At 42.9% G+C, this 13,957-nt stretch overlaps 1 protein-coding gene across 1 annotated transcript in view; it reads right to left on the bottom strand.

Moving 5' to 3' along the window:
• LOC8058857 (cyclic nucleotide-gated ion channel 1) overlaps positions 12,918–13,957 on the bottom strand; it is a 22,948-nt gene continuing 21,908 nt past the window's right edge. The window contains exon 8 of the mRNA XM_021449645.1: positions 12,918–13,957. Coding sequence (XP_021305320.1) covers positions 13,318–13,957 — 640 coding nt within the window. The 3' untranslated portion in view covers positions 12,918–13,317.

The following is a 13,957-nucleotide window of genomic DNA, read 5'->3' as shown; positions in this document are numbered from 1 at the left end:
GAGAAAATGTTAGTGGTCAGCTGTCCGGAATGTCAGCAGTCCAGGGGTTAGTCGTTCAAGACAAGTTTTTATTTTGGCAGCACCTCCCTGAAAGCCCAAGTTTGGTTTTAGTAATTAATGACACCAAGTTGCTAATGCCTTGTGTTTAAGTGATTTGAGTTAGGCATAGCAGCACATGTGTTGAAGGTGCATGGTGGCATGGAGAGGTGACCACATGACTACAAAGAGATGAAGCTTGTTGTGGAGATCATGATGATAGATGAGAAGCAAAGTTATCAAGGCAAAGGAATAAACATAGGGTTTTACTTTTGCCGGTCTAAGATGAGTAGAGAAGTGATTGACCGGGTTTTAGGATAAATAGCCAACTATCAAGAGGGGAAATCACGGTCATCTCTCGAATCAAGTGCTACTAGGTCCATATCTTGAGCATGTGCATTAGGATCTAGTAAAGTGCTAACCTAACTCCTTTGGTGAAAATGTTTGTAAAAAGCTAACACACTTGCACTTTGGTGGTGGACACTTGTTGGTGTTAGCACATTTGCAAGCTCGGCGGGATTCGGTGCTTTTGAGAAAATTAAGTGTATATTTTCTATTGCGCCGATAGGAAATTTGTAGAAGTCGCGGGAGTGTTTTCTCACTACGAAACACTCACCGAACGCTGAGTGTGGAGGCACCGGACGCTGGCCTCAGAGTCCGGTGTGCTTGACCCTGCTAGGGTTGAGCACCGGACGCTCTCTGAGTGCGTCCGGTGGTTAGCGTCCGATGTGAGGGCGTTTTTGCAACCCTCTCTGCGCATGGGTTCGGTGAGCACCGGACGCTACAAGTGCTTAGCGTCCGGTGACCCTGCAAGTTTGCAACCCTCTCTGCGCATGGGTCCAGTAACTTGCAGAGCGTCCGGTGGTCCGCAGGTGACCGTTAGAAACTGATGCGCGGGTTTCCTGAAGGACACGTGGCCTTCCCCTGTGCACCGGACGCTGGGGGTCGAGCGTCCGGTGACCACTTAGTAGCGTCCGGTGCCCCCGATTTCAGCCCAGTGAAAGTGGCCAACGGCTAGTTTCTTTGAGGGGCTTTTAAATTCAGGGTGGCCAGCCTTGGAAGGCTTACTCTTGCACATTTGATTATCTGAGACATACATTGAGCTATAGAACACTCCCTCCACTCATCTCCTTGCTTGATTGCTCATCCTAGTGAGATTGAGTGAGATTCAAGTGCATTGCTTTGAGAGTTGCATTTAGTGGCACTTGATTTTTGAGTTTGCTGTGGATTTCTTGTTACTCTTGGGTGTTTCCCGATGCCCTAGATGGCTTGGAGTAGCGGTGGTGTTGAGCTCGTGATTGGAGATTGCTTCGAGCCTCACCAAGTGATTTGTGAGGGGTTCTTGAGCCTTCCCTGCGGGAGATCGCAATTGGCTACTCTAGTGGATTGCTCGTGGCTTGGAGGATCCCCATCTTGTGAGTGGATGTGCGGCACCCGCTGAGGGTTTGGCTTTGGATTGCCACTTAGCTCGTGATCCATCAAGTGGGTGTATCGCCACAACGAGGAGTAGCTTGCCGGGAAGCAAGTGAACCTCGGTAAAAAATCTTGTGTCATCTCTTTCCGAGGTCTCTCTTGTGATTGTGTACGTGATTGATTGGATATTTCTCATCTCTACAACGTCGGTATAACAATCACTCTCCTCTCTTTACATACTTGCCTACCTTGTTAGTTTAACTTGTGTAGCTTAGTTCTTGTTAGTATAGAGTTGTTGTGTAGCCCTCTCTAGTTGTTGTGTTTAAGGTTTAGCCTTCTTGCTAGACTTGTATAGGTGGCTTGCATAGCTTAGTTGTGCTAGTGCTAGAATAGCTTCACCATTTGTTTTACTAATCAACTTGTCTAGTTGAAGTTTGTAGAAAATTTAAATAGGCTATTCACCCCCCCTCTAGCCATTTGGACCTTTCACTCCCCCTAAACAACTTGTACTTCCGCTTGGACAGCGGGATCACTACTTACTAGGTGAAGCTCACTCTCTCAAAAACTACCAACTTCTTTCCCACTCTTCTCTTCCTCTCTACTCCCTTCTCACTTCACTACAAGAGCTCCTTCTCTGGAAACTGAAACTTGTATGGTTTTCTGGGAGGCTTGTGTGATGGAGAAGGAGGCAGGAGATGGCAATTTATAGGAGGAAGGGGGGACAGGGCGGGCGCCCTTGGTAGGTGGGCGGGCGCCCACTTGTGGTGCCCATCCTGGCTGCCCTTTCTCCACGCCCTCCTTTGCTTAACTCTTACGTAAAATAATAGATCACGGGTGGTGGTTGGTCGGTGGAAAAGTGCTGGTAAGTGGAGATATGTTGGTGGATCAAATAATGTGATGGGATGTATGTGAGGTGTGGTGTATGACATGTGGGACCCAAGGAGTGTGGGTCATGTTTCTAGAAGGTTGCTATAATTAAATATAATGCAGGAAAATCTATGAGAATTGAAACTTATGATAATGAAAAATATTTTTGTGCCTCCACAATAATTAATAAATATGGGTTGTTACACACCATAAATATTATTTATATGGGGCTTTTTATTATTATAATAATGCTATGAATAAATATGACTAATGCAAGAATTAATTATGCAAGAATTTAAACAATGTGGATAAATACCGATTTACCTCCTGGCGAGGGTTTGGGATTTTTAGGTCCCCCAAGCTGGACCTCCAAATCTTTTAATCTTCTGAATTACCTTCCTCCAGAGATGGTGTCTCCAGTGGTTCTTCTTCATGAACTTTCTTTACTGTAGAGTCTCTCTCTGGTCTGGGCTTGAATGTGAAGTGTTCTTCTTTTTCGTTTATGTTGAACTTGATTTCTCCCTTCCCAACATCAATGTGGGCATTGGCAGTGCTCAGAAATGGCCTTCCAAGGATGATGGACACTTTTGAGTCAGGACTCATGTCCAGTACCATGAAGTCTACTGGCACAAGGAAATCTCTGATCTTGACTGGAATATTCTCGGCGATGCCCAACGGGTGTCGAACTGATTGATCTGCTAGTTGCAGGCACATTGATGTTGGTTCTAGGGTCGTATGCTCAAGCTTTTTGTAGACTGATGCTGGCATCACACTGACACTTGCTCCGAGATCACAAAATGCATTGTTGAAGTGTTGGTTTCTGATCGAGCAATCAATAGTGGGACATCCGGGATCTTCCTTCTTCTTTGGTGGTTTGTTTAGGATGGCCGCACTACATTCTTCTGTCAGCTTGATAACCTCAGTGGTGGGCAGTGGTCTCTTCTTGTTAAGAATATCTCTGATATACTTTGCATATGTAGGTACCTGTATGGCATCAAGCAGAGGTATGTTGACATATAATTTCTGAATGACCTCTACAAACTTACCAAACTGCTCATCCGACTGCAGTCCTCTGTTTCTTCTAGGAAATGGCAAATAGTTGGTGTAAAAATCTTTCCTCATTTCTCCAGTTCTTGGTGGTTGTAGCAGATCTTCTGCTTCAACTGGGCTTTCTTCTTCTATCACTGCTGGTTGCACTGGTGTTGATGTTCTTTGTTTCTCTTTTGGGTATGAGGGATCCCTGGTGGCTTTACCTCCTCTAGTAGTTATGTTCTTTACCTGCACAATGTTAGTAGCAACAGGTAGTGCAGCAGCTAACTTTATTAAGCTCTACCCTTTTATTAAGAGTGTTTTGCTCATCAAAGGCAGTTAATAGAAAATCCATTTTATTGTGTATATCTTTTAGGGATGATTCATTTGTGTCTAGCCTTTGTTTAACTTCATCATTAATTTTGGTTTGTTGAGCAATTATCTCTTTTAATGAAAGTTGCTTGAAAGTATTACCTGAATTCATACCTTTGCTATTGGGTTGACTCGAGGTAGGCTGATATTTGTATGCTGTCTCAATAGCCCTTTGATCTTCTTTAAACTTGGCCCTCTGGTCAATCCAATGGAGCAAATTTTCCATCTTGGTTGATAATGCTTTTACTTCTTCTAGTATTTCTTCAGTTTGATGACATTGTTGAGCTTTATCTTGGAACCAGCTTTGGTTTTCTGCTATCTTATCCAAAAGTATCTCTGCTTTTCCAATTGTAAGCTCCAAGAATGATCCTTTAGCAGATGCATCTAGGCACTCACGAGCCTTCTGGGTTAATCCATGGTAGAAGGTCTGCATAAGTAACCATCTGGCCATTCCATGGTGAGGACAATCTGATATGTATCCTTGAAAACGCTCCCATGCTTCTGAAATGGTTTCTGTCTTCTGCTGTTGGAAACTGACAATATTTCCTCTTAAGGCAGTTGTTTTGCCTATAGGGAAAAACTTTGATAGAATGGCATCTGACAAGTTCGTCCAGTTGTTGATGTTATCTTGATGAGTGTAGAACCACTTCCTCGCTTTCCCTTCTAGTGAGAATGGAAAAAAGCGAAGCAGTATGACGTCTTTGTCGACTCCATTGATGTGGATTGTGCTCCCAATTTCTAAGAAATTCTGCAAGTGTGCACTGGCATCTTCATGTGCCTTTTCACTGAATTGTGTAGCTTGTACCAAATTGATGAGGCTTGACTTGAGCTCGAACTCGGGTACTCCTTCTTCTACTGCAAATCTTGGACTAGTTGGAATGTTCTCAAGACTTGGAGCAGAGAATTCTTGCAAGGTCTTTTGTGCCATAGCTTCAGCAATTGGTAACTAGCTTCTTCTTCTCTTGATTGCTTTGGTTCTGATGATGAAGAGTTGAATGTACCCAAAGTCAATCCTGATATACCCTGTATAAAAATATAAACATAGAAAAACAACAGGGTGAACCTGCCAAAGCAGAGGTGCCTTGTTATGATTTCTCACTTAGTAGTTGTTTTTATGCAATTATTTCTCTATAGTCTAGTCTAATATTTTATGTGAATAACCTTGACTGATTTCCTGACTTTCCTTACCGTTCCTATATGTTACCCTTCTAGTTCCCCGGCAACGTCGCCAGAAATGCTTGTTGACACTAGCTAACACCACTTAGATACTAGGTTGTCATCCCCAGCATGGTGCCAGAGTGTACAAAGGTATTTATAAATGTAAAGGCTTTCTAGAAAATAATCTATTCTATCCGCAAGCGCACAGATAAAACACCTCATTGTAGCATTTCACCAGGATAAGTATTCCAGGTACCGTTATTTATAATTTTGCTCAGGAGTAAAAGGATTAAATGAAGATAAGGATAAATCTATCAAGGCATAGACTAGAGATAAACTTGCAAGAATATGATTACTAATGAGAAACTCGTTACACAGTCACTTACTTTGGCAGGGGGTAAACCATAAAGACAATGATAATGAGTTATAAGTTCATGGGTAAATAACACAGCGATTAGAAAATAGACTACTCCTCATATATGTAAGGTGACGTCGGATTAGCTAGAGAATGGATTCTAAATTATCTACTATCTACTAAGTCATAATCTACTCTAGTTATCTACAAGATCATATATAGCATAAAAGACTATTTATTCATGTATAAGGAACATTGCTAAAGTAAATCAGAACATCGTAAGACTTACTCCGCAATACAAATTCTGCCTGTCCTATCGACGGAGGGTGGACTATATAAGAATCAACGAAGCTGTCACTATCGTGAACTACCACACAACCCGGCTAATAGGATACATTTGCACGTAAATAACATCTAAGCACCACGCCCACATGTGATCTACCACTTAACTCCCTCGAGTCAAGAGCTAAGCGCTTTGCAAACTTATACATAAACTCATTATCAATCATAACTATATCAAATATATAACTAGAGCAAACTAAGAGCATAATAAACAGAGACATAATGCAATTAGAACAAAGAATTAGAGAAAGATATGAATAAACCAATTTTTATTACCGAAGATCCGAATCCAGAGCGTAGTGCTCTACTTCTCTAATTGCTATCTAATCAATCCTCTAAACTTGAAGGATTAGGGAGTAGCTAATTCTAATTCTCTGTGGGAGAGAAGCTCTAAACCCTAACTTTGATGGCTACCTCTGATAATGATTTCTTCTCTTCTCTCCCCCAGGGGTGGAGAGGCCTTGGTTATATAGTCCTTTCAAGTGAATTTGGGCCGTCGGATCAAACCGACATTGATCGTACGGTTTTCCTTGATCCTTTAGGTCGGTGGAGCACGATCCAAGAGTTTGGTTCGGATTGGCCCCGAGACCTGGGCGGGCGCCCAAGGGAGGAGCGCAGGCGCCCTGCCCTCGAGCCCGTCCGGTCTCCCATTCGTTCTCGTGGCTTCTGGACTCTTCTAGATTGAGGAAAATTGCGCGGCACGTAATTATCTCATTGTAAACATGACATGTGGGCCTTCTCTCCATATTTTCTGATAACCCCCTGCAGAAATAGATAAACACGAAAGCTCGTGGAATTCTGTCAGATAAAATCCTAATTCTAGATGTTTGGTGCATATTGATCCTTTTCCATGTTTAGTTGATGGTTAATTTTAATACTTAAGGACCGTCCACAAAGATCACTGGCCAAGTGTTGTGGTCACTGTTCCTCTCATTGAAGGGTTCCATCGGTGCTCAAGGCAAATCGTACATTCCTTGGGTTTGAGCTGAACAACGGGTTGTTCATATCGAAGTCCTGCCACTGACTAGCATCGGCCGGGTGTGCAATGACATCATCATCGACGTTGCGCTCAATGTCCCACCATGTCATGAGCGCTGCTTCTTTAGGGTTCATGAAGATACGCCTCAAGCAGTCGGTCACTGGCAGGTACCACATTACCAAGGTGGGAATTTTTCTCTTCTTTGCATCGTTGCCTAATGTAGTGTCCTCTGGTGGTTGAGATTCTTGTACCACCTTTTTTGCCCCCTTCTTGTTCCTCTTATTCTCAGTGGAGAATTCTCTGCCACTGTAAAGGTCATTGTTCTTGTACCGGCTAGCCCCACACCACAGACATTTGTCAAGATCTTTGAACGTATCACCATGAAAAAGGATACAGTGGTTGGGGCATGCATCTATTTTCTCAACACCCATTGATAATGGACTTATAACCTTCTTCGCATGATATGTGTTGGTGGGAACTAAGTTTGGTTGTGGCAACACCCATGATAAGAGACCCAACAGATCATTGAAACTGCAATCAGACCAGCCGTACTTTGCCTTCAAGATGAGTAGCCCAAGCACAAAACGGAGCAGTGTCCAGTGGGTCAGACAACCCTTCTCAACACTGTACACAGTCTCCATCGATGCTTTTTTCACCCTCTCTACATTTTCTACACCTTTATTCCGCAGTAATATTTCTGGTCCAATCGCCCGAATCATGTTCTCTAAATTGTCAAAGTCATCTTCATCCCCCTCACGTGCTCCTCCATCAGTGCCGACATCACCAGCATCATTAGCACCTTCTTGATTGCCAAAGTACTGACCACCTTGTCCATGCCATAGTCATAGCCCATTTCTTCTTCAAGCTCAGTTGTGTATTGGTGCATATACCTCTCGGCTTCGGCGGCATCTCCTAGATCAAAGTTGCCATCATCAGGAACCGTTGTTCGCCATGATGAATCCACATTGTGTAGTTCGAAACAAATCCTTGCATAATCAGATGTGATCTTATGGTATTCAGATCTGCAAATGCCATAAGGTTCTTGCAATCTTTGTAGGGACAAATAACTGTATCCTTATAATGTGTCAACGTTAATGCATGCTTCTCTGCGGCTTCAATAAATTTACCCACCTCATTGCAAAAATCTTCATCAATCCTTGACCAACCATACATCCAAGAGTTCCTGTACTCCATCTTTTGAAACAAAACAAAAATACAAAATACATAAAACAAAACAAATTAATGAAGAAAAATACAAACTAGACATTAATTGTGTATATACTCATGGTAGAGGATAATTATTTAGTCGGCTATTAATAAAACTAAATATTTAGAAAAGGAATAAGCAACAAGTATTATTTTACCAATTAGCAACAATTAGCAACAAAACAAAAATACAAAATACATAAAACAAAACAAATTAATGAAGAAAAATACATACTTATACTCATGGTAGAGGATAATTCTTTAGTTGGCTATTCTTGATTATAAAGTTCTAAATGGTGAAAATATTAACTTATATATTAATTAGTTCTCTATTAATGAAACTAAATATTTAGAAAAGGAATTAGGAACAAGTATTATTTTATCAATTAGCAACAATTATTAGAATATAATTATATAAATAAACTTATATATACTTCCATTGTCAACAGTTAGCAACAGTTATTATTTTACCAACAACATTTCATGTCCAAACCATTCTAATTTCATGAACCATAAATAAAAAAATTAAAAAGCAAATCCTAGATCTAGAACTAGATGGACATATAAGTGAAATATATCAGCACTAAAATCAAGAAAAATCGACCAATAGAGAGGGCAAGCTCAAATCTCTAACTAATTCAAACTAATAGCTTAAGAACAAGGGTCTAATTTGCTCCATACAAAGCTCAAGCATCATGGAAGAGAGAGAAAAGCAAAACTCAAATTACTCACTAACCAACCACTAAAACTTCAATTAAAGTGTTGGAATAGCATTTTCTTACCTTTTCCAAGCTTCCTATCATAGTTTTTGAGACCAAAACCTCCCCCCTCACTAGAACAATTTTTAGGAGGTGCCCAAGGCCTCCCAACCTTATCTCCTCGGGTTGGAGTGAGTGACCCGAGGAGAAAGAAAGCTACAGCCATATATACAACCACGATTTAGCTGGATCACCAGCCAGCCTTACAAATCCCACAGTAAGAGCGGCTGGGTCAACGACAGCCCTTACAAATAAAACCATTTGTAAGGACGGCTCGTGTTACCAGCCGCCCTTACTATGAGATTTGTAAGGGCGGCTGATGATCACGAAGCCTAGTGCTGATGGGAAACCCACTGTAAAGGCGGTTGCATCATCAGCCGCCCTTACAGTGGAAGTCCCCTGGCCCTTACAAACTATTTTTCACGTGTTTGGTTCGTATCTGAAAACCTATGATGGCACAGTGGTGTCGCGTGTTTCTTTCCCTCATATTATAATGTCGCCTGAGTCTCCAAAGTCATCGAGCATGGTTTAATGCCTTAGGCTTCATGTGATGTTCCAAACCGACTTGCTCCTCCAAGAGAAATGAAATCTAGTCATATTCTATATGCAATCAAAATGGGCCACCGTATGAGGGAGACTAGTTATCTACATTTTGTTTCTGAGCTTGAATAGCCTTTAATTTATTATTTAGATCAAAGTGTCGACACTGGATTTCGAGCATGCGCAATGGAGCCCTACCATGTGGTTTCTATCAGTTATGCATGCCACAAAACTCGATTCCTGACCTGTGGCTGTCAATGCAATGGATAGCATGCATGCAGAAACGGGTAGCTGCACCACATGTGTATTCATTTTGTTTGTCTTCACGTCCCTCTCAGTTGCTGGCTTGCTGCTCCCCGCTCAGCATAATAATACAGTAGTGATCGTTGCGCATACGTTGCTTTCCGAGCGAGCTCTTTCAACTCGCCCTTATATTGACGCCAGATGAGGTCGTAGTCGATGGTGCTTTGTTGAGTAATATCCACGTGCGACAGGAGGCGCCTCATATTCTTTGGCGATCGAGATGCTCACGTTATGTCTAACGCAGGTTCACGGCATACTCTTATCTTCACGCTTCCCTCCAACCGCGGCATGCTCTATATTGATTTTTGTTAAGGATGGGAACGGTGCTCCAAATAGATACCCGCAGTTCTTCTCTAGTGTAACTAAATGAAAAAAAAGAGAGAAGAAATTGTCTATTTAGTTCATTAAATTACACTAGAGAAGAACCGCAGGTATACATTTGGAGGGTCATCCCCACCCTTAATTTTTACGTTTATTTATATATACAGTATATAATAAAATTTTCCCATTTTTGTTCTCTCCAGATTTCGGTCCCCTTTCAGATTCGTCTCTATACTTTCTTTTCTGCCTTTTGTTTGGCATGCCTACCACCCGAAAACAACCCGTGACAGACAGGAAAACGCTCAACTGCGATGTGCCACCGCCTCACCATGATGGACGTCCGCCAAGCCATGGCCACGACAACAGGGGACCTGATGTGGTTCAGCATACTGGAGCTTTCACTACCACAGCACGATGATATCATGGTCACATCAGAGGAAGACAATTCCCAGGGCAAATTATCAGAGGAGGACGAAAACACAAAAGCCATGCCCAAAAATATATGGCGACATTTGTGATTTTTTTTTGATAAATAAAGCTTTATTAATTTCAGGATCGTTACATCGAGATGATACAATGACCTTGAAACACTTCCGGCCTCTGTATAGCAAAGATACACACAGCCTTATAAAAAAACTTAAAACATAAAGACACACTAATAACACTCAATCCGAAGACTAGACTGCCACCCATGTGCCCGGGTAAAAAACTCCTTGGCCACTTGCGCCAATTGTTGAGATGCCGCTACAACCAAATCTTGTGAAGCTGGCTTCTGCAGGACAACCCATGTACGCAGCCAATGTATAATCGAGTAGATAACCTGTAAGGGAGAACAAGTATGTTTCTTTTCAAAAACCAGGTCATTTCTACATAACCAAAGAGACCAACATGTAGCTGCTGCTCCTAGCAAGGTTAGCGATTTCAGTTCTTTACTTAGACCGCAGAGCCAAGAACCAAACATGTTTGAGACACTATGCGGTTGAGACAAGCCTGAAGCTGCTTGGATAACAGACCAGACAACACGAGCAAAACGACATTCAAAAAACAGGTGTTTAATTGTCTCATCTTTGTGACAAAAACAACACTGTTTGCTGCCATGCCAATTACGTTTAACTAAGTTGTCTTTGGTTAACACTACGCCTGTACGTAGATACCATAGAAATATCTTGATCTTCAAAGGAGCTTTAAGTTTCCACAAGCCTTTATTAATATTAGAAACATCATTATGGATCATTGCTAGGTAATGAGATTTAACTGAGAACTGCGATGGAAGCTGCTCAAATAACATGGTCGGTCCTTCGGCCCTACTACCCTCCAGCAGGCTCCAGAGGATGCGCCAGCTTAGGTGAAACACATAGCTACAAACGCACAGTGACGACCATGCACATAAAGAGAAATTTTGAAATTTGACCCACAATTCGTGTGCCCCTTGAAACTTGGTCCATAATTTATAAGCCTTTAGAAATATGATTCAGGTCACGCGAATTCTTTGGAAATTTAGTCTTTTCGGGATTTTAGTGATTTCAGTAATTCCAGCCATGTTTTCACACTGTTTGGGCCCGAAAAAAAAAGACCAGATTGCCCCTCCATCATTCCATAGAGCCTAGACACAGGGTAAGCGCGGGGTGTTGCTCGAGGCCGGCGGCGGGCGGCGGCCGGACCTCGCAGGGCGGGCGGTGGAGGCGTCGGGCAGCTGTGTAGCAGCGTCGGGCGTCGCGCGGTCTCGCGAGGAAGAAGTCGCGACTCAGGCTCCAGCGACAGAACAAAACAGAGAGATAAGGGAGGGGCAATCTGATATTTTTCCGGGCTCCAAACAGTGTGAAAACATGGCTAGAATTATTGAAATCACTAAAATGTCAAAAAGACTAAATTTCCAAAGAATTTGCATGACCTAGGTCATATTTCTAAAGGCTTATGAATTGTGAGTCAAGTTTCAAAGGGCACACGAATTGTGGGTGAAGTTTCAAAATTTCTCGCAGGTAAATCATCAGAAGCAAGGTACTCCCTCCGTAGCACTCGACAAGTTTATCAAGAGCAAGAAGAAACCTTTATACCACTATGTTCTCTCTCCTCTCTTCGATCGATCCCAATCCATCTACATCTAGATCTGGCGCCCGACAGTGTGGGAGCCGTGTCCGCTGTCACCGGTGGCCTCTCTTGGCGCAGGAGCCTCTCCCAGCACTGGCAGCCTCGCACACCCTCGCCGCGGGAGTCTCCAAGTGCGGCGGCTGCATCAGGAAGATGGGAAGAGGATGTGTCCGCGAGCATGTCGAGGTGGAGAGGGAGGTGTCCTGGCATGGGTCTCGCGACCATTCTTGCCCTCATCGCTCATCGGAGGCCTTTTTAATTTCAAGCATCGGTGACTGACAGCGAACCTCGGTGACCCAACCACGATCATTCGACTAGCGAGTGCGCCTCCTCACCACCCATGCGCTAGTGGAGTAGGAGCTACCGCCATTATGGCCGCTATAACGACCGCTACAACCGCTATTTAGTACCTTGATCACAAGACACGGGTGTCAAACCATTCGACCCTGCACAATTCTACTAGACAGCAGCGACACGGCTTGTAGCAAAACAACACGAGCAGATTTTTTTTTTCTGACGTTAATCAGGATGGGCGCACCCTAGATTTATTAGAAAGAGTTTGGAAGTGATTACAAAAGGGAGTAGGGTGAGGGAGAGTAAAAAGAGTAAGAGACAAAGAAAGAAATGGAAAAAATGAGCCACACTAAGTAGATTAAACAAGAATGTTTAACCTTTTTTTTTTGCGAGGAACAAGAATGTTTAACCAAAAACCAACCGAAGGGAAGTAGCTTCTTTTTGCGCGCAGCAGAAGCAGCGCAAATTCAGTATTGAAAGTTCTTTTGGCATCTTGGTTTGAAGGCTGTTTGTTGTTGAAGATAATCCCATTTCTAGTTTCCCAGATGGACCAACACATGAGGATGATTTCAGTGAAGAATGGGACCTGTAACTGTCTTCTGAAGCTTTCCAGATTCTGAAAGATGTTCGCTTGTGGGTTAATTTGTAGGCCCAAAAAGGGCAATCTATTAGTAGATGGACAAGTGATTCCTCTGTTGATGAGGTGCAAAGTACACAATTATGGTCTTCAAGTGCCATGTTCTTTCTTCTGAGAAGTTCTCTTGTGCTTAGTCTCTCCACTAAAATCAGCCAAGCAAGACTTTATGCTTGTTTTGACACGAGCAATTCCAAATCTATTTGAAGCTCCAATGTATGGTTCTGTGTCCACTTAAGTGCTTGTAAGCTTTTGCCACTGTAAACCCCGAGTTCCAAATACATGTCCAGTGATCATTATTGTTGTTGAGAGTTAACTGTAGCAGATCTTGCCGTTAATGGGTCAACTGATCATAAGCTTGCTATACATACTTTGGTGGATGTATATCACTACATTACTACTAACACCGCTACGTAACTATGTTACATAAGCACATACAAACGCCGTGTATGTCATCTACATCACTCAACGGTCATTCTATCGAGATTTCTCCTTATCTTTTTTTTTTCCTTTTTTTTAATCTGGGGATGCCATCCTCAGCAATACCAGCAACTAGGATTCGGAAGTCACACAAACAATTTTACATATCTGTATCTGCACACGGGAAGTTAGAAGTGAAATACTACTGCTCTTCTGCCGAAAAGTTGGGCTCTGCTGGTTTCTGCAACAGTCTTGCAGGCACTCTTTCCTGCAGCCTGGCCTTGCGCGTGGCATTTCTCCTCAGGATCCGTATCATGTTTCCAGCGAAACGCGAAGCATATAGTGCTGCCATGAAGCTAAGCGAAGTGGAGCTGTCATTGGCAATCGCGAATTGCAATCTCTTCTCCTTCGCACGCAAAGAATCTTCAATCTTCTTTCTGCAGTACCGGTGCCAGGCTGCTTGGATGAAACATGCGGCCCAGGTTCTCCATTGTTGCGAGTAGAATCTGAAAGTGTGCTGGAGTTGTTTGCTGTGGAGTCGTCGGAACTGAGTTGCCACAAACCTTAAGTCTTCAGCCCTCAAAGCAAAAGCTTCGACTTCAGACATTGTCTTCACTGTCCTTGTTGAGCTGGGGAGGCTGGATGTTGATGTGGGGTCAAGAGCCCAGGTGAGGAGCTCTTCGCCACAGAAATCTCCAGCTTTCAGAACATCAGAGTTAAAGAAGCCAGTTCTTCCACCATTTGTCGTCATGCTCATTAGGTTTCCCCTCATGACGAAGAGCCTTTCATTTACTGGATCTCCTTCACGAATAACACAGCTACCTTCTGTGTATAGGATGGGG

Source organism: Sorghum bicolor, chromosome 10 (genome assembly GCF_000003195.3).
Source record: "Sorghum bicolor cultivar BTx623 chromosome 10, Sorghum_bicolor_NCBIv3, whole genome shotgun sequence".
NCBI classification, from domain to species: domain Eukaryota; kingdom Viridiplantae; phylum Streptophyta; class Magnoliopsida; order Poales; family Poaceae; genus Sorghum; species Sorghum bicolor.
Note: the sequence above shows the minus strand (reverse complement) of the source record. Positions and strands in the feature narration are given on the sequence as shown.